This window comes from Furipterus horrens, unplaced genomic scaffold (assembly GCF_987537825.1).
Source record: "Furipterus horrens unplaced genomic scaffold, mFurHor1.1.pri manual_scaffold_13, whole genome shotgun sequence".
Taxonomy (NCBI): domain Eukaryota; kingdom Metazoa; phylum Chordata; class Mammalia; order Chiroptera; family Furipteridae; genus Furipterus; species Furipterus horrens.
Genome location: NW_028327183.1, coordinates 33706633 through 33723705, shown reverse-complemented (window position 1 = coordinate 33723705; position 17073 = coordinate 33706633). Strand labels below are relative to the sequence as shown.

General features: G+C 57.9%; 1 protein-coding gene across 2 annotated transcripts; it reads right to left on the bottom strand.

The window, feature by feature from the left end:
* Positions 1 to 577: 577 nt before the first annotated feature.
* LRP3 (LDL receptor related protein 3) lies at positions 578 to 15536 on the bottom strand. Of its 2 annotated transcripts, none has more exons than XM_090259322.1 (7): positions 15000 to 15534; positions 13104 to 13151; positions 5166 to 5304; positions 3530 to 3744; positions 1925 to 3041; positions 1493 to 1625; positions 578 to 1229 (listed from the first exon to the last, which is right to left on the bottom strand). In XM_090259322.1, exons 1-7 carry the CDS (start codon positions 15070 to 15072, stop codon positions 645 to 647), a joined length of 2310 nt encoding a protein of 769 aa, XP_090115448.1. In that variant the 5' UTR covers positions 15073 to 15534; the 3' UTR covers positions 578 to 644. The 2 variants fall into 2 exon arrangements, with proteins under 2 accessions (XP_090115448.1, XP_090115449.1); XM_090259323.1 differs by having other exon boundaries at positions 977 to 1248; positions 15000 to 15536.
* Between the last annotated feature and the right edge of the window lie 1537 nt (positions 15537 to 17073).

Sequence of the window (17073 nt, the reverse complement as noted above, 5' to 3'; positions counted from 1 at the left end):
TATCAAGTAGCATCTCCCAGGGCCTCAGGGCCCGCAAGAGACGCATGGGTTTCCTCTACCCAGTTCCCACCTTTTTAGTGCCCTAGTGCCCAGGAGATTGATCCTCTCAGCTAGAAGGCAAAGGGCAAAGGTCATGAGCCTGGCCAGGCCCCTGCTGATGCCACAAGCATGAGGACAGGGCAGTAAGTAGCCTCCTAGCCTAGCTGGGAGGATAGAGGAAGCTCAGTGCCAAAAGAGTGCCTACCGTGGACTAGATCCCACGTGCCCACGGCATGTTCAGTTTAGGCACAGCTCTGGCACCCCCAGGGCAAATGATGTGAGAAGCCACGAGACGCCCCGGAGAGCTTTGCCCCGGCCCTCCTGCTTCTTTGGAAATGGATTCCCAGAATGCAGAGGGGGAGGTGGAAGTGAGACCCCAAGTGCCTGTGCAGAATTGGGGCCCCAAAGAAGGGCTCCTCTGCTGAAGCCCTGACAACCCCACCTGCCTTGCCCAACAGGGGTGGGGGATACTGATGCAGCAGGTTGGCTGGGCTTCTGGGTGGGCCACGCTGCAAGAAAGAAGGACTCGGAGGCCGGGTAGAAACGACTGTATATTCCCTGGTTACAAAGCGGGGCTGTGGCAGGTCACCAGCACGTTCGGTGGGTCAGCAGACCAGCAGGGCCTCATCATCACTGGCCTCCAACATTGGGGAGCAGGCGGTTGGGGGGCTCCTGCAGACTCCCAGTGGCTCTGGTGGGTGGGGGCCTAGGGTGCTGCTGGCAGTGGGGGCTGGGGGGTGAGGGTCCTGGGCTGAACGGGGCTCCTGAAGTGTGTCCACAGGAGCTGGGCTGTCCACCAGAGGGTCCCTGCAGGCCTTTCTGTCCTTGTCCACTGGCCTGTACTCTGGGTCCTGCAGGCCCAAGGGGGGCAGCACAGAAGGTCCCACCTCTGGTGCATGGCTGGGGGCATTGGAGGACTCATCTCCAGCTGCCCCAGGGCTGCCTGTGTCCGTAAGGGGTGCCGGGGGGTCCAGGGCAGCCCCTGGTGCGGACTGGAGGAGCCCGTCACCCAGCACTGTTTGTGAGGTGCGTGCAGCAGTCAGCAGCGGGATCTGTCCGCGCGGTGCCCGAGGCCGGTGGAAGAGCCGATTCCACAGATGACCCAGACGGCGGCGGGAGGGTCCTCGGCGGGAGGCGTGCCGGCGCATCTGTCGCCGCATGGCTGTGCGAAGGTTCTGAAGCACGGAGGCCTGGAGGGTGGGGCAGCGGCTGAGGGGGCAGAGGTCAGCACGACCCCCAAGAAACCCGAGACCCCAAGACACCAACTTGTCCCCTGCGTCTGGCCACAGCCCCCTTGTCACCCTCCCCAGGCCTCACCTTCTGCCTCCCTCTATCCCTGCAGCAACCTGGCAGCTCTCAGTCCAGCCTACCCCTCTGGCTTCCTGTCTCAGCATCCTCTAAGGTCCGGCCGGGAGCCAGGGACCTGTAGGGTCTCATGCCCTCTGGAGCTCACCTGGGATGCACTGTAGACAGGAAAGTCTTCCACGGGCGGAATGAGGCCCTGTGCGATGAGCTGCCCATAGGACGGGGGTGCCTCCCGCCGCACGAACTCAGCCTCCAGCCGTGTCATCTGGGTCTCGAAGGCCCTGAAAGCAATGGGCAGAAGGACAGCATAGCAGGGCTGGCCTGCATCCCACACTTCCCGCCTCCCACGGGGCCCTGTGCTGGGGCTGAGAGCAGGACAGGGAGCCATGCCAGTCTGGACATCCTGAGATGCCTGGACCCTGGATGCATGAGAGAAGTCCCATGTGGATAGCCTGAGCCCCAACCTACAAACCCACAGCTGTAGGAACAGTGAGCCCAGAGCCTCTCCCAGGGAAATGAAGAAGCCAAGGCTCCTGACCTGCGACCCCAGGCACCGTGGGCAGCAGCAAGGCCCACCCACCTGTACTCCTGCGTGCGCAGGGAGTAGAGCTTGAAGGCACAGCCCAAGGCAATGACGAGCAGCAGGCCACAGACCAGGCTGCCGATGAGGGCAGCAGTGATGACCTTTCGGGGCACGGCCGCCAGGCAGCCGTGCTCATCGCTGCCGTCCTGGCAGTCCTCCTGGCCATCACAGCGCCACGTCTCAAAGATGCACAGGTTGGTGCCACAGTGGAAGGTGCCAGGCTGGCAGGAGAAACAGTTCTTCTCATCGGCGCCATCGGGGCAGCTCTTCTGGTTGTTGCAGCGGTCAGCAGACGTGTAGCACAGGCCACTGCCGCCCTCGCAGGGGTACTGGTCCGGCGGGCAGGCAGGGCAGCCCTGCTCATCTCGGCCGCTGGCACAGTGCCACCAGCCGTCGCAGCGCTGTGGCTCCGAGAAGCAGCCCTGCTCGCCTGTGTCACCCATGTCACCCTCAACGCTGCTCCCACATGGCTGCTCCCACGGGAGGCAGTAGCCCTTCACCTGGTAGGTGGCATTGAAGCCATGACCAGCGCTGCGGGCGCGAGCATGGTAGGCCACGGTGAGGCGGCCCTGGGCGGCCTCAAGACTCACAGGCCGGTGGTTGCTGCGATAGGACAGCGTCTGCAGCAGGCGGTCCCCACGCTCACCCAGGCCCTCGTACACCTGCACGTAGTCGTCATAGCCCAGCCGCAACTCCAGCTGCAGCAGCACACGTCGTGGGTCTTGCGTGTCCACCAGCCATGTGCAGTGAAGGTCTGAGGGCCCTCGGGCTGCACCGAACAGGTCTGGGGAGGCGAAGGAGCCGTAGAAGCTGCCCAGCCGCCGGCCGCACGCCAGGTCAGGGCAGCCAGCCTCATCAGAGCCATCGCCGCAGTCCTGCGTGCCATCACAGCGCCGCTCTACAGGCAGGCAGCGCGTGGAGCGCGCCCCGCTGCAGGGGAAGGTGCCCCCGGGACACAGGCTGCCGGGTGGCTCCGAGGCAGGTGCTGAGCAGTTGCCCTCATCGGAGCCATCGCCACACTCATCCACGGTGTTGCACTGCCACGGCCCCGGCAGGCACTTGCCGTTGTCACAGTGGAACTCATCTGCCTGGCAGGACGCCTGGCCCAGCTTCCCTGTGGGGAAAAGAGAGCAGGGGAAGAGAGTCAGGGGAGTGCTGAGCTCCCTCCAACAACGCAGTCTGAGGCCTGGAGCGGGCAGGGTGGTTCCCTCATCCCAGCCGGGCCTCTGCAGAGCCTCAGAAGAGGAAGGAGACATGGAGAAGAGTACTGGCCTCTCTGTGGCCGCCCAAGGGACAAAGACCTCTGGAATGTCAGGGTGAGCTAAGTCTCTGACATGAGGGTAAATGGTGAGCTGAGGGTGAGGGGTGAGCCCCCACTCCAGCCAAGTCTGTGATATGGGGTCGGTGACCTCCAGGGGCTCCAAGATACCCTGAGGCAGCAACATGTCCAGCCCCAGTCCCGCCACTGTGCTCAGCCTGACGGGGTTCCTGGGGGAGACCTGGCGGGGAGCAGGCAGGTGGAGAGTTCTGCTCCAGCCCCAGGTGCCCAAGTGGCGCACCAAATGCTGTGTGTGCCCCGCGATGCCCTGCTACTGGTGTCACCTCGGATGTATGAGAGACGGAAGCCCTGGGCCTGGCCAGAGCTGGAGGCATCAGAGTGGAAGAAGATCCAGACGTGGTCCCGGGTGGAGATGAAGGCCGGTGGGATGGCAGAGCCGCAGAGCCGGAAGGCCTCCTGGCGAGGTGGGGTTGCTGGGCCCAGCATGAGCCAGTCCAGGGAGCACTGGTGGGACTCTTCCACATCAAAGTTGCGGAAGCTGCAGGGATGGAGAGGGACCATAGACATGGGTCTGGGAGGGCCCACGTGGCCAGGGACCCACAGGGAACAAGCAGGCCTGATCTTAGGACAAGGATGGCCAGCCCAGCCCACCCCTCCTCTCCTCTACTCCCAGATGTCCAGGGGTCTGAGGGCAGCTCCAAGAAGGCTCAGGACAACTCTGAACACCATCCTTCACATCATCCCCTGCAGCCCTGGGAGGGCCTAGCCAACACACACACAGCATGCCTACCACAAAGCCAAAGTGGAGGCCCCGTCAGGAGCCCCATCATGGGCAATTCCCTCCCCTGACCCTCTCCCAAGTGCGGAGACCCAAGGGTCCAGACCCACCTGCACTGAGTCTGCTGGAACTGACCCTGCACAAAGTCACAGACCTGTGCACTGTAGGGTAGAGGCATGCCCATGGGGCTGGCCTAGCCTGTGGCTGGGTGACAGCTTGTCACCTGGGAGAAATACACTAGCCCTGAACCCCCGGCCCAGGCTGTGGGAAGAGCAGGTCACAGGACTTGGAGACTGGTGGAGGACGAAGCCCTTGAAGAAAGGGTATCAAACAGCCACGGCCCTGTGACCACAGGGAAGCAGACAAACACAAGACCCTGATCCTGCCTGTCACACCCCATGCTTGGGAGCTATGGAGTAAAACTGGGGCCTTTTGGGCATTGGCATTTAGGGGAGTGACTCCCTAGCCAAGTGTCACTGTGGCCACCCAGGCCAGGGTTCCAGCCTCAGTTTCACCATCTGGTCACCTCACTCCGTTTCCCTCTGCACCTCCCTGCAACTGGAGCATCTGGGCTCCTGCCTGGTCCCCTTTCCTGCTGAGACTGCCCTGAGGACCCTGGGGAAACCCTGGTCTGGGACCTGTGCCAGCATATCCTCAAGCTACCCTGCAGGACAGAGAAGACACCGCTGTCACTTAGAGAGAACTAGACCACCCCCACCACCCCCAAGGCTCCCCTCCCTGGCAAGCCTGAGGTGACCGACAGCTCCCACAGCCCCTGAGAGAGGCTCAGGACTCCATGTAGCCACCCAGAGAGGCCACAGAGGCCTGGGAACTGGCACATCCACCTGCTCACACATGCTCACAGGCGCTCATATGCTTACAGCTCATACATACTCACACCTGAAGTCCACACATGCACTCACATACCTGCTCATATGGGCCCTCTGAACTTGCTCAGACATGTGCTTACACACATTCACACTTGTTCTTTATACCTGCTCAGATGTGCGCTCACAGACATACACAAGGACACAAGTGTGCTCACACATGTGCACTTACACGTGCACTTCATGCCTGCCCACACATGCACTTGTGCACATGCGGCATCACACATGTGCGCGCACACACAGCGCATGCAGACCCATACAGATTCCCTTGGACACCCCCTGGGACACCCATACCTGATGGTGATCATGTCTCCACGGTCGCCCTGGATGTACCAGCTGCAATTGGTGCCTGGAGGATAGTTGAGGGGCCAGGCCGGGCTATAGATGACACCCCGCCGTTCCGTGTGCTGCTCTAGTTTCCCGCTGCAGGCAGCTGTCAAGAGAGGAAGCAGAGTGCTGGCCTCACCTTTGTGGAGGAAGTTGGGGGAGCTGGCAAATAGGCACTTGAGCCTCCCATGGCTTCAGCACAGGCCTTTCCAAGATGGGATAGCGACCAGCCAAGAGTGGGCATGGCCAAGGGCAAGGCCACTACTTGAGACTTCAGAGAAGTGGTGTGCATGGCAGAGGGGCACCCACAGCCTCATCCTGTGCACCAGAGCCTAGGTCCCTGGCAGGCTGGGAGAAAGTCCACCAACAACTCCCCTCAGCACCTCCGAGGTGCAGCCTCTTGGCCTTGGGGCCTCAGTTCAGTTAAGAATTCTGCACCTTAGGTCTGCCTGCCCTCCCCAGGGCTTGACAAATACAAGCCTCAACCAGAGAAGGGAGGAGTTTTGCTCACACAGATTTGAGTATCTACTGTGTGCCAAACACAGTGCTAGGCATGCTGAGTGAGACAGGCAAACACCCTGCTTTGTGGGACTCGAAGGCTGCAGGGGAGGGGCGGGGCGTGGGGGGAGAGCAGAGGCATGGGAGATCAGGCTTTTTGCAGATCCCCTGAGTGGAGTGAAGGTAAATAAAACAGGACTGAAGAGAGGGGCCAAGGTCTAGATGGGGCTGGAAATGCAGGCTGGGTCTGATTATACTTCATACAGAATTTGGGTTTTATCCCGAGCATAAGTGGGAAGCCACTGGAGGCAGAGCATGTAACCAAATGAGGAAACTGAGGCTCAGAGAGGAGAAATGACCAGCTCATGGCCACACAGCCAGTAAGTGGCAATCCGAGTCCACCCTGTTCCTTCGATGGGCTCAGTTTTCACTGCCGGGCCTGCCCCAATGAATTTACGAAGTGTCACTGGTGCGCAGAGTGTCACACCTGCCAGCATGAGGGGCCACCACGCCCAGTTCCACAGGCTCACTGTACCCACCTCATTATACATGCCCTCTACTTCCTGGCTAAAGGTGCAAAGCCTTCCCTGGTGTGCCCTGGCCTTCCCAGGACCACACAAGCCCTTGCACCTGGCTGCTCCCACACCTAACTGCTCTTCAACCCTTTACCACTCTGCTTCATCAAATCCTCCCAGCAGCCTCTGCTGAAGGCAGGGCCCATTGCACAGACAGAGACCCTGAGGCTCAGGGAGACAAATGATGACCTAAGTCCAGCAGCATCACCTCCTCACTCTGCGGCTGCCTCGTGCCTTCCATGATTGCCCCAGAAGCAGAGGTCTCTCTGCCAGCTCTCAAGAAGACATTTCTTTTGGGACCCCAAACAACACACTGCACAAAGCCCTCCAGCCACCTCTCATACTCTTAGGACAGATTTCATCCCAGAGGCACCAGCCCCTCACCTGTTCTGCCTCATCTCCCTCGATAACGCAGCTCTCTGCTCACGCCTGCTGTGATACCACCCACAGGAGGGAGGCTTTGTCTTGCAGCCCCTAGCAGAATGCTCTCCCCCACACCTTAGCCCATCCACTCCTATGGCCTTCAGCCCAGTGCCCCTTCTCAAGGGGACCCTCCCCATGCTGTACCCCCTGGGGCTCCAATGCCACCCCTCTTCTCTTTCCTCCCCAGCACCCACTATAGCAACAATTTCCCTTGGAGCTGTGCTGGCTCTGGCTCAACACTGTCTGTCTCCAGGATCTCACACAGGGCCTGACACATGGTAGGTGCTCAATAAATATGGGTCAATGAGTGAACTGGTCAATCCAAGTACCTGCTTTGCATTTAGAGGCACGAAACCCCTTCAGCAGGGGCTGCCATGACTGTGGGGGTCCAGGTCCAATACTGTGACCACCAGGGAGTCAAAAACCCCCATTCAACAGCTCACAAGAACTTCAAAGGACCAGAAGAGAAACACCACCCCTTGACCCTAAACAAAGGCTGACCACGCTTGGTCCACCATCAGAACCCCAAGAGTCCCAGGTCCCAGGGGCACCAGCCAGGCCTCTGCCCCTGGCACTTGCCCATGGCTTGGGAAGCCAGGTTTCTCACCCATAAAATGGGAGCGATGTGCTCTGGTCGCAGGCCACGAGAGGAAAGACTAAACAGAGTAGCCTGGCCGCTCCTTCAGATAGGTGAGGCCACCAGCCTTGTGGACCTCGCAGGGACTCTGGCTGTTGGCCTGGGGGTGCCCTTGGAGGGAGGGGCTACACAGACCAGAAGAGAACTTCTTCTCTGGAAGGTGCTGGGGGAGGCTCACAGGCAGGGAGGGCCCAGGCTGCTAGGGCGCATCCTCCCCCCACTGCACATCTCAGAAGCACGTTAAACTGAAGCGCCTGGCCACTGGGGCAGGAGGCTCCGGTCAGCCAGGCTGGGCCAGAGGCGGATTTAACAGCAGGCACACCGGGCACGCACCCTGGGCCGCAACTTCTGAAAGGCCCCGCAAAACCCCAACTTAATACTTTTTTCTAATGACACCAAGTTTGGTTTCATATGTGCAATTTTTTATTTATTTAAAAATATGGTTAACATATATTTTTATTTTCCCTGTCTCTCTTTTTTTTGAGGGGCCCAATATTTTCTTCTGCGCCCAGGGCCTCAACAGACCTTAATCCACCTCTGATGGGAACCACTGTATCCGCAGCTTCCAGGACAGGGCCTGGGGCAGAGCAGGGCCCAGTCAGTACCTGCCCTGGCCTGGAAGCCTTGCCCAGACGGGACAGTCACAGAGGCCAGAATTCTCACCCACACTGGCCAGGAAAGCCAGGCCCGCATGTCTTTCTCCCTCTGGCCAGAATACCCCTCCCTCCAGGACTTATGTCTAGCCCTCTTCCAGGGGTCAGGAGGCCTGTCTCTCAGGCCACCAGCCCATCAGGAGCAGATGATTGGACGGCTGCCAGCCCAGCTGTGCCTCTCAACAAAGCTCCTGACAACATTTCCCCCTGAGCTGAGGGCTGTCCAGGGCTGCCCTAGAAATTCCCACAGCCAGGGCAGCAGTCACTCAGTTACTGTTTGCTCTACTCCAAGGGGGCCGCAGGCACCAGGTTCCTGCAGCTGTCAGCCCAGCCCACGCAGAGTGGGTGTGGAGCAGCAAGGAGGCTAGGGTCAGTGCAGAGCTGGGCGCTCTGGTCGGGGCCTCTTGACCAGAGGCCAATTAGCGATGGGCCTGGAGGGTGCCACCAGCTCAGACGACCAGCCCCAGGCCTCCCGCACCCAACACACTGCCCAGGATCCAGGCATAGGCAGGAGAAGGGGGCTTGTGAATCCAGTCCTGGGGCGCCTGCTTGTCCATCAGTAAGGTGGAGCTGCTTCTCTGCGGGTGGTTCAGAAACCTGAGGAAAGTAGCAATCTCCAGGCAGACATTCAGGTGATGGGGTGAGTGGGAGGTGAGGGTTGTGACAGGGTGTGTGATGATGGGCCACTGGTGAGTGGAGCTGGAAGGACTGTGTATTTGGGGACATACTGATGCAGAATAGAGTCCTGAGGGTGTTTGGGAGGTACTCAGGCCTATCTGAGCTTTAACTGCAGGTGACCTATACTCACTTGAGCAGAAAATCCCACCGGCGCTCGTGGCAAAGTGGCCTGCTCAAGTGGGCAAGGTATGAATGCGCGTTTTTAGACGGATGAGCATCTTTCTTTCCTGGTCCCAAGAGTCATCAAATACTTTTGAGAGGGCCTGAGCCTGATGAAGCACAATTTGCAGATCTGGTTTCTAGAGGCGATCAATACTCCAGACAACCTGCCTGGTGGCAAAGATGACAGGGAGCTGGGACCTCCACCACAGGAGCATAGGGAAGTGCCCAGTAAGTGGAGAACACCGTGAAGACCCAACCCAGGCCACCCCCAGATCACAGCAGCCACATGGCGGAGCCCAGAGTCCAAAGTGCCAGAGGTACCAGTCAGGACCTGACAACCTGAGACAGCACAGGGGCTGAGGTCCCCAGGGCAGCCCACCCAGGCCCTTGGAAGTGTCTGAGCCCACTGAGGGCTGGGAAGGCGCACATGAATGGTGGTGATCCGGGATCCTCACAGTAGAAGTCACAGGGAAAACCCTGAAAATGCAGAGTCATGGAGCCTTGGGTCGGGGGTTAGAAGGGGTGCCTCTGGCAGCCAGAAGCTGTCTCTTAGCAATGCTAGAGGGATCAGGGATGGAATCCAGAAGAGCCAGGGCCCAGATCGCCACCTATGACCATAGGGACTGTGCACAGTTCAAGACACTGGGACACTGCACAAGCACCATGATGTGAACAGTGGCCCCTGGGCAATGAGGACCGTTCTGGAGCCTAAGGTCTTGATAGCTAAGAAAAACCAAATGTAGTCGGCTGGATGGCTGTCTCTCTCGCCCTGGCCCTGTGAGTTAACCTCATCCCTGAAGCACCACTCTTCTAAATGCAGGGCACATGCATGTGGCAGACATGCCCACCCAGCACACCAGCAAGAGGGCTGGCCTGGGGCCCACACTGGTAAGACCTGCCACCCCCTTCCACTCCCTCACAACCAGTCTTCTCCTGGAACTCATATGGGGAGGCTAGCAGTTAGCTATTGGGTCCAGGGCGCCAGGCAGGGCTGGGGCTGGCTTAGTGCTGAGCAAGGCAGGTCCCTAGACTGGCAGAGTCACCAGAGGAGGCCAGGCTGCTGGGAGCTGGCATTGGTGTGCAAGGAGAGTCAGGAGGGACACTGAGAAGTGGTGTCTGAGACACAGGCCCATGAGAGCAGCTTCTGTGGGACCTGGGCTAGCTGACATGCCACTCTTTGAGCTGGCCTCAGTGAGTTTCTGCTACAAGCTGGGCCCTGAGCAGAACTGGAAGCCCCAGGCACTTCCTGCCCTTCCATGCAGTACAGCAAACAGCAAACAAATCAGTGGTGCCTCCTAGACTGGGACCACACATTCTCCCAGTTTCCTGAGACCATTCTTAGATGTCTCCTGGTGGCACCAAAGGCAAAGAGGGCCTGGACTTATGCATTTGCCAACCCCTGGCAGCTCCCTCAGCAAAGAGGAAATGCCCTGATGGCCTGGTCCACCCTCCCCGTTCCTGACAGTCTTTGCTGCCCTAGATGAGCACAGAGATGGCCCGTGGATGGACACACCCAGTCTGACAGGCAAGAGGCCCATCACCTTGTGTTTTCTCAGATTTTGTTTGTCTGTTTGGCATCCACCAATCACAGGGCCAAACTCTTGGTCAAAGTGTTTACCCCTCTCTCCTGCATGTCAGTTTGTCTAGGACCTGCCTTTTCCCAGTCTAGCTGATTGAAGGCTGAGCTCCCACCCACCTTCTCATCTAATTCACACACCAAGCCAGCAGTTCCCCCAGCCCTAGGCTGTCCTAGGGCAGGATTACTCAGCCTAGCCAATTCTAAACTCTTTCTCTTGTCCTGTCTTGACTTTCCCACAAAAACTCCAACTGGTGCTCTGGCCCAAGCCTTCCCTGCATCAGACCTGATCAAACCTGTGGCCTGGCGTGGTGTGGCCAATGTTCCTTCTTCTCAAGACACATAAGTAACAACTTCTGTCAACAGCATTGGCCTCTCCATGTCATCATTCAGTGACACCTTTATATATTAAATCCCAGATGTAATTTAAAAACAGGTGGGCAGACTTCCGGCCAAGATGGAGACATAGCAGACACTCTGTGTCTCCCTCCACAACTAAGAAGGAATACAACTACCTCAAAACTAGAAGCAACCAGAAGTTCCAGAAAATCAAGCTGCATGGAAGTCCAGCAAATAAAGATATAAAGAAGAAATAGTCATCCATACAGGTAGGAGGGGTGGAGCCGGGGCAGAGAGGATGCAGTGTGGAGGCGGCAGTGGCAGGCCAGCGGGAAGTGCAGTCAAATGGTTTAAAAAGTCAGGCGGGACACCTGGGGAGCGTTCCCAGCTCCTCACCAGACCTCGAAGCTCATGGTCCCAGCACTGGGGAAAATCAAGCCTCATTGCTTCTGACTGCGCAGACCAGTGGGGGTTGGGGTGGAAGCAGAAACTGATGGTCTCTCAGCAGAATCCACTTGTTTAAAGAGCCCCCATGGTCCTAGAACATCCGCAGACCCACCCACTCTGGGAACGACGGCCAGGGCAGCAGCTAGAGGGGTGCTAGTCTGGTGCAGAAATGGGAGAAGTGCCTGGAAAAGAGGTGAGTGCTAGGCAAGCAGCATTGTTCCCTCTCAGACCCCTCCCCCACATACAGCACCACAAGGTGGTGAAACGGGTATTCCTGTACTCATGAATCCCTAAGGCTCCGCTCCTTACAACATAACAGGAGTGACAGCTCTACCTGGGACGCAGAGGCAAACAAACACAAGAGCCTGTCAGAATGAGGAGACAGAGAAGTATGGCCCGAAAGGAGAAACAGATCAAGGTTCCAGTGGGAGAACTAAGCTATGAGGAGATAGCCAACCTAACAGATGAGGAGATAGACAACCTAATAGACGCAGAATTCAAAACACTGGTGATAAAGATGCTCACAGACTTGAGAGATATGCTTGAGTACGGCAAACACATTAGAGAAGACGTGAAGGCTATGCTAAGTGAAAAGAAAAAAATCTACACAAAACCAATAGTGAAGGGAAGGAAACCAGGGTTCAGATCAATGATTTGGAACATAAGGAAGAAAAAAACAGTCAACCAGTGCAGAAAGAGGAAGCAAGAATTGAAAAAAATGAGGAAAACTTCCCAAATTTTGCAAAGGAGATGGACATACAGGTCCAGGAAGCACGGAGGGTCCCGGACGAGCTGGACGCAGAGGGGACCACACCAGGATGCATGATGATTGAGATGCCAAAGGTGAAAGATAAACAGAGAGTCCTGGGGGCAGCAAGAGAGAGGCAGAGAGTTGCCAACAGGGGGGTGCCTATAGGACTACCAGCTGATTTCTCAGAGGACACTTTGCAGGCAAGAAGGGACTGGCAAGCAGTATTCAATGTGATGAAAGGTAACTTGCAAGCAGGACTACTCTATCCAGCAAAGCTATCATTTAGAATGGAAGGGCAGATGAAGTGCTTCCCAGACAAGGTAAAGCTAAAGGAGTTCATCATCAGCAAGCCATTGTTATAAGAAATGTCAAAGGGACTTACTTAAGAAAAAGAAGATCAAAACTATAAACACTAAAATGACAATAAGCTCACAACCATCAACAACTGAATCTAAAAAATAAAAACAAAATCCAACTAAGCAAACCAGAATAGGAACAGAATCATAGGTGTGAGGATCATTTGGAGGATTATCAGCTGGGAGGGAGGAGAGGGAGAAATGGGGAAATGGTGCAGGGATTAAGAAGCATAATCGGTTGGTACAAAATAGACAGGGGGAAGCTAAGAATAATATAGGAAAGGGTGAGGCCAAAGAACTTACATGCACCACCCATGGACATGAACTAAGCGGGGTGGGATGGCTGAAGGGAAGAGGAATACTGGGCAGAGGGGAGCAAAGGGGAAAAATTGGAACTACTGTAACAACATAATCAATAAAATATACTTAAAAAAAAAACAGGTGGGCACCTCATGGCCCTTGGGGAACCCCACAGCCTATAGGAAGTACAATCTGTCCATTGTACCAGACCCATGAGCGCTTGCTGGTGGTATGAAGCCACCATGTGTGAACACCACGCCAAGCACCTTGCCTCATTCGCTCATTCAACCATAATAACAGGCTTTGAAGTAGGTCCTATTATTGCACCCATTTATAGAAGAGGAAACTGATATTCAGGGAAGTTTAAGCTTGCCCAAGGCCAAACAGCTCCTTTGGGATGCAGAACAAATGCACCTCAGGGGTAGAAGCAGGAACCCGAAGGCCTGTTTTCAGAGGTCACTAAACCAGAGGCAGGGGAAAGAAGAGGAGGGAGAGAAGCATATTACTCACCTAAAGCAGGAACTGCACTGCTGAGCCGGCCAGTGAGAACGATGTTCACTGTGGGAAACATAAAGAGGATCCAGTGGGCAGGGGGTAGGGGGCGCACTTTTGGGACCCAGGCACCTGACCTGGGCCAACAGCAGCCCTTTCAGGGGCACGAGACCACAGAGCCCGAACTCTAAGCTAGTTCTCTACCTCTCACAGGGCAAAGCCCAGAGCGCTGCCACAGAGACTCCTGCTCTCAGCCCAGACCTGCTGGGACCCCAGGTTTCTGAGCCCACCTGCATACCTATAGCCAAAAGAACCATGTGCAAGCCCGGCTCCCCACACCTGGGAATTCTAACTCACTTGGGAGGGGGTGTGTTTCTGTCTCCTGTCCGGCTTGAGAAGTTCAGGCCTGCACCACCCATCAGAGAGAGGCCCTGGCTCAGCCTGGGTGGAGGTGCTGCCTGTCAAGGGGGTCCTGCCACCTTGAAGGGCTGCCTCCCTCTGAGGGGCCTTGCCAGCCACTTCATTCACTGGCAGCCAGGGAGGGAGGCAAGCAGTTCTGATTAACCCGTGTTATAGGGGTGCATGGCCTCTAGAGTTCAAAGGCATCCTCATGGTGCCATGCTAACCTTGAGAAGGGAAGCAAAGATCTCTCCTGCCACCCACCCCCAAATACCCACCTCCTGGGGTTTGTCCTTTGCTTTCACGTACTGCTTCACTGCAGGGGAACCAGGAGGAGAATATGGGCAAACTGAACTTCCTGGGGGTTCAGGGTGCCCCCCCAACATCAACTGAGCCAAGGAAGACAGAGAGCATCACTGGAGGGGTCAGCCCCAACTGCTGAAGAAGTAGGGACAACTGCCCCTGCTCTGGGCCCAGGCTCTGGGCCACATCTGGGCAGGGAGGACCTTGGGAAGCCAAAAGGCCTGTCCCCCGGACCTGCTCACCGCGAAGCCCACCCACCATCTTAGAGTCCAGAGTATATGACCACCAACAGATTGGGGAGTAAGCACTTTGGGGGTCACAGCCCTTACTGAGACCAGATCACACAACAGAGGCAGGTGCCTTCCCCCTAGACTCTGAGCTCCCTGATTCTTAGGGGCACAGGGGACCATGCAGCTTAAAACCTTCAGGTTTCTTTTTTTACTTTGTCATTTCAGTGGCTTCAGCAAACCTATGGAGTTATAGTGCCTTCTTCCTCAATAAAGCCACAGTGTCCAGTAAAGACACTCCCTCCTTTATCATGGTAAATAAAGGAACCGTGTGCACTGAGGATTCAACTCTTTCCTTCTTCCCCCACGCAGGGCCCTGGCGAGGTGAACAGAAAAACTCCTGGGTAGAGAAGTCCCCCTGCCCAGGTGCCTGGCCTGGACAGGTCCCTTGGCCCTCCCCACACACACCCCTCTGAGCTGAACAGGCTAGCCCTTGGGTCTGAGAACACAAAAAAAAGGAAGACGAGAGCGTTCTCGAAGTTGCCTCCCGCCTGGCATCCAGAGTCCAGCCTGCAACCAGCACTCGCCCCAACCCCTGCTCCAAGCGGAAAACGGAGACTTCTTCAGGAGGCAGCCGGCCTCGCCTTTGTCCACAGCTCGGAGGCCCCGACCTTCCCCGCCGCCAGGCTAAGCACAGCCGGGCCGTAGAAAAGTCGCTCTCTGCCCACCCAGCCGCCGGCACACCCGGGTCGCCCTGCGCATGGTTAGCTCGCGCTGGATCCGCTATTCCGAGCTGGGCGAGAGCCGGGGCTCCGCGGCCGGAGTCGCCCCTTCAGGCCTACGACCCCAGCAGGCCAGGAGCTCTCCCAGTGCGGGCTCCGGAAGCCCGGGCAGCGGACAGGAGGGCGGGGCGGGGCCCGTCAGGGCTCGCGCGGGGCTGCGAGGCAGGGGCCTGGACTCCGCCGGGCCTGCGCGGCCCACTCACCCAAGCAGACGACGGCCAGCTGCGCCCGGGCGCCCGGCGCCCCCTCCGGCCCCACGGCCGCCCGCTGCTCCATGCCGGGACCGGCCGCCCGCGGGCGCCTCTCCTGCCCCCCGGGTTCCACTACGGCTCGGGCTCGGGCTCCGACTCCCGTAGTGGCTGCGGGCCGGGTGTGGGTGGCGGCTCGGGCGGCGTCTTTGTGAGGCAGCGGTGCAGGCCCGCAGCGCGCGGGGCCACATCGGCCACGGCGTCACGGGCCCCGCGGGGGCTCAGCGGCGGCTGCCAGGGTGGACCCGCGCCCGCCGCTGCCCCCGCGCCCCGGGTGCCCTGCCGCTGCCGGCCTGTGCCCGGGGGCCCCCGGAGCGCCCATGCCCCACGCTGTGCCCCCGGGCTGCCCTGCGCTGAGCCCAGCCTGTCCGGCTGGTGCCTCCGGTGGTGGGTCGGAGGGTCTGTGGGTCCTCCCGCCCGGCCCCTCGCCCGCCGGGAGCTTGGAGACCGCGCCGCGCCAGCCACGTGACGCGCCCGCCGAGCCGCAGTGGCGCTGGCAGGGCGGGAGGAGGTGGCCGGGGGCGCGCGCCTCGCCTCGGGTGCTGGACAGCTCCGCTCCCGCGGCTCCGTCCAGTCCGCGCCCTCTGGCCTTTGGGCGGGACGTTCAAGGTGGGCCCAAAGCCCAGGGCCCCGGTCAGTGCCCTCCTGGCCTCCTGCTGGTAGGGAAGGTCATGTCCCTCCCCGGATCCCGGCTGTGCAGGGAAGCATAGGGGAGGGAGGGGTGATAGAAGGTGGCAGCTAGAGAACGGGGCTACGCAGGGCTGCGGGGAGACCTGCCCCTCCGACCTGACCCCCTGGTTTGCCATAGCCCAAGGAACCATGTCATATCCCTGACATGACTCCCTCTGCACAGCAAGGCCTGTGCCACCAATATCGCCTCAGCTCACCCAGTCATCCCGGCTGGCACTGGGAAGTGAAGAGGAGGCCTGCTTTTCAGGATTACGGCCGCTATCTGAGAAAGCAGTCAACAGAGGGGTTGAGCTCAGAAGAGGCAGAAAGATGGAGAGACATAAAGGAGGGTTGAGGGGGCCATTTAAGGTCAAGCAGGGTCAGCCTTCCTTCCTTGAGACTGAAATGAAATCAGAGGTCCCCAAAGGTTCCCTGGCTCAGAGGCTTGGTATGGCTGGCTCCATCCCCAGCTGAGGCTCAGGATCCCTCTACACCCCCACCCCCACCTTTGATCACAGCCTGTTGAAAGAAGGTAGGTGTTATGTTAGTAAAAGTTGTAGACAGTAACTAACTCACTTTCACTGTGCAGACCAACTGGAATTTAATTTAAAAACTTTGGGGGGGAAAAACACCTTTTAGTGTTTCTGGTTGTTCTTGTTCTCTTGTAATTCCTTTGGTGATTTTTTCCAAAGCAGACTTCTTGGGAAATGCATTAAAGATTTAAAAATCAAATAACAAGATAAACAACTCAAGGTAAAGAGCACTAGCCTGCTGTAATTTGGCTTCAGAATTTCCTCAGACTTCTCACTGCCCATGTAATGGGCATTTATGCATGGCAAAATGTTTGACTGAAGTAGGAGCACTGTAGCTTTCTTTCCACTTCAATATACATAATGGGTTACATAAGGAGTCCAGGTTTGAGGCCAGTGCCAGGAGGGTCCTATAAGAGCCTGAGGCAAAAGGAAAAATGTGAGCCCCTATATCGTCGGCGGCGGCGGCGGCAGCCGTCCGTCTCGAGAGACGATGGCGTAGCTTCTTGAGAGTCTATCTGCACCGCCGAGAATGGCTGTGCAGTCCGACTCGGGAGTGACAATCCCTGCCGCACTTGTTGCAGGTGAAGGCAGATGGCTGTTGTTGCTGCTGTTGACGCTGCTTCTGCCTCGATCTTTTCTGGACCGCCTCCTCGTTGCGCGCAGCCTCCGCGCCTGACGTACCTTGCCTGACCGCGAGCCTCCAGGCTAGGCGGTCGTCTGCTTGAACTTCCCATGTGTTGAGATTGATGGAGCATTGTGTCATGTCCTTTTTGCAGATGTCTTTGAACCGCAGTTTTGGGCGCCCTGTCATCCTCTGGCCTTCTGCT

What these genes read in the sequence shown, in the direction of transcription:
- LRP3 (XM_090259322.1), bottom strand. Translation starts at nt 15,072, where the DNA reads ATGGAGCAGCGGGCGGCCGTGGGGCCGGAGGGGGCGCCGGGCGCCCGG. An exon ending in GGAGACATGATCACCATCAG is followed by an intron (nt 3,745 to 5,165) that starts GTATGGGTGTCC and finishes CCATCCCTGCAG; the next exon opens with CTTCCGCAACTTTGATGTGG. An exon ending in CTGTCTACAGTGCATCCCAG is followed by an intron (nt 1,230 to 1,492) that starts GTGAGCTCCAGA and finishes CCCACCCTCCAG; the next exon opens with GCCTCCGTGCTTCAGAACCT.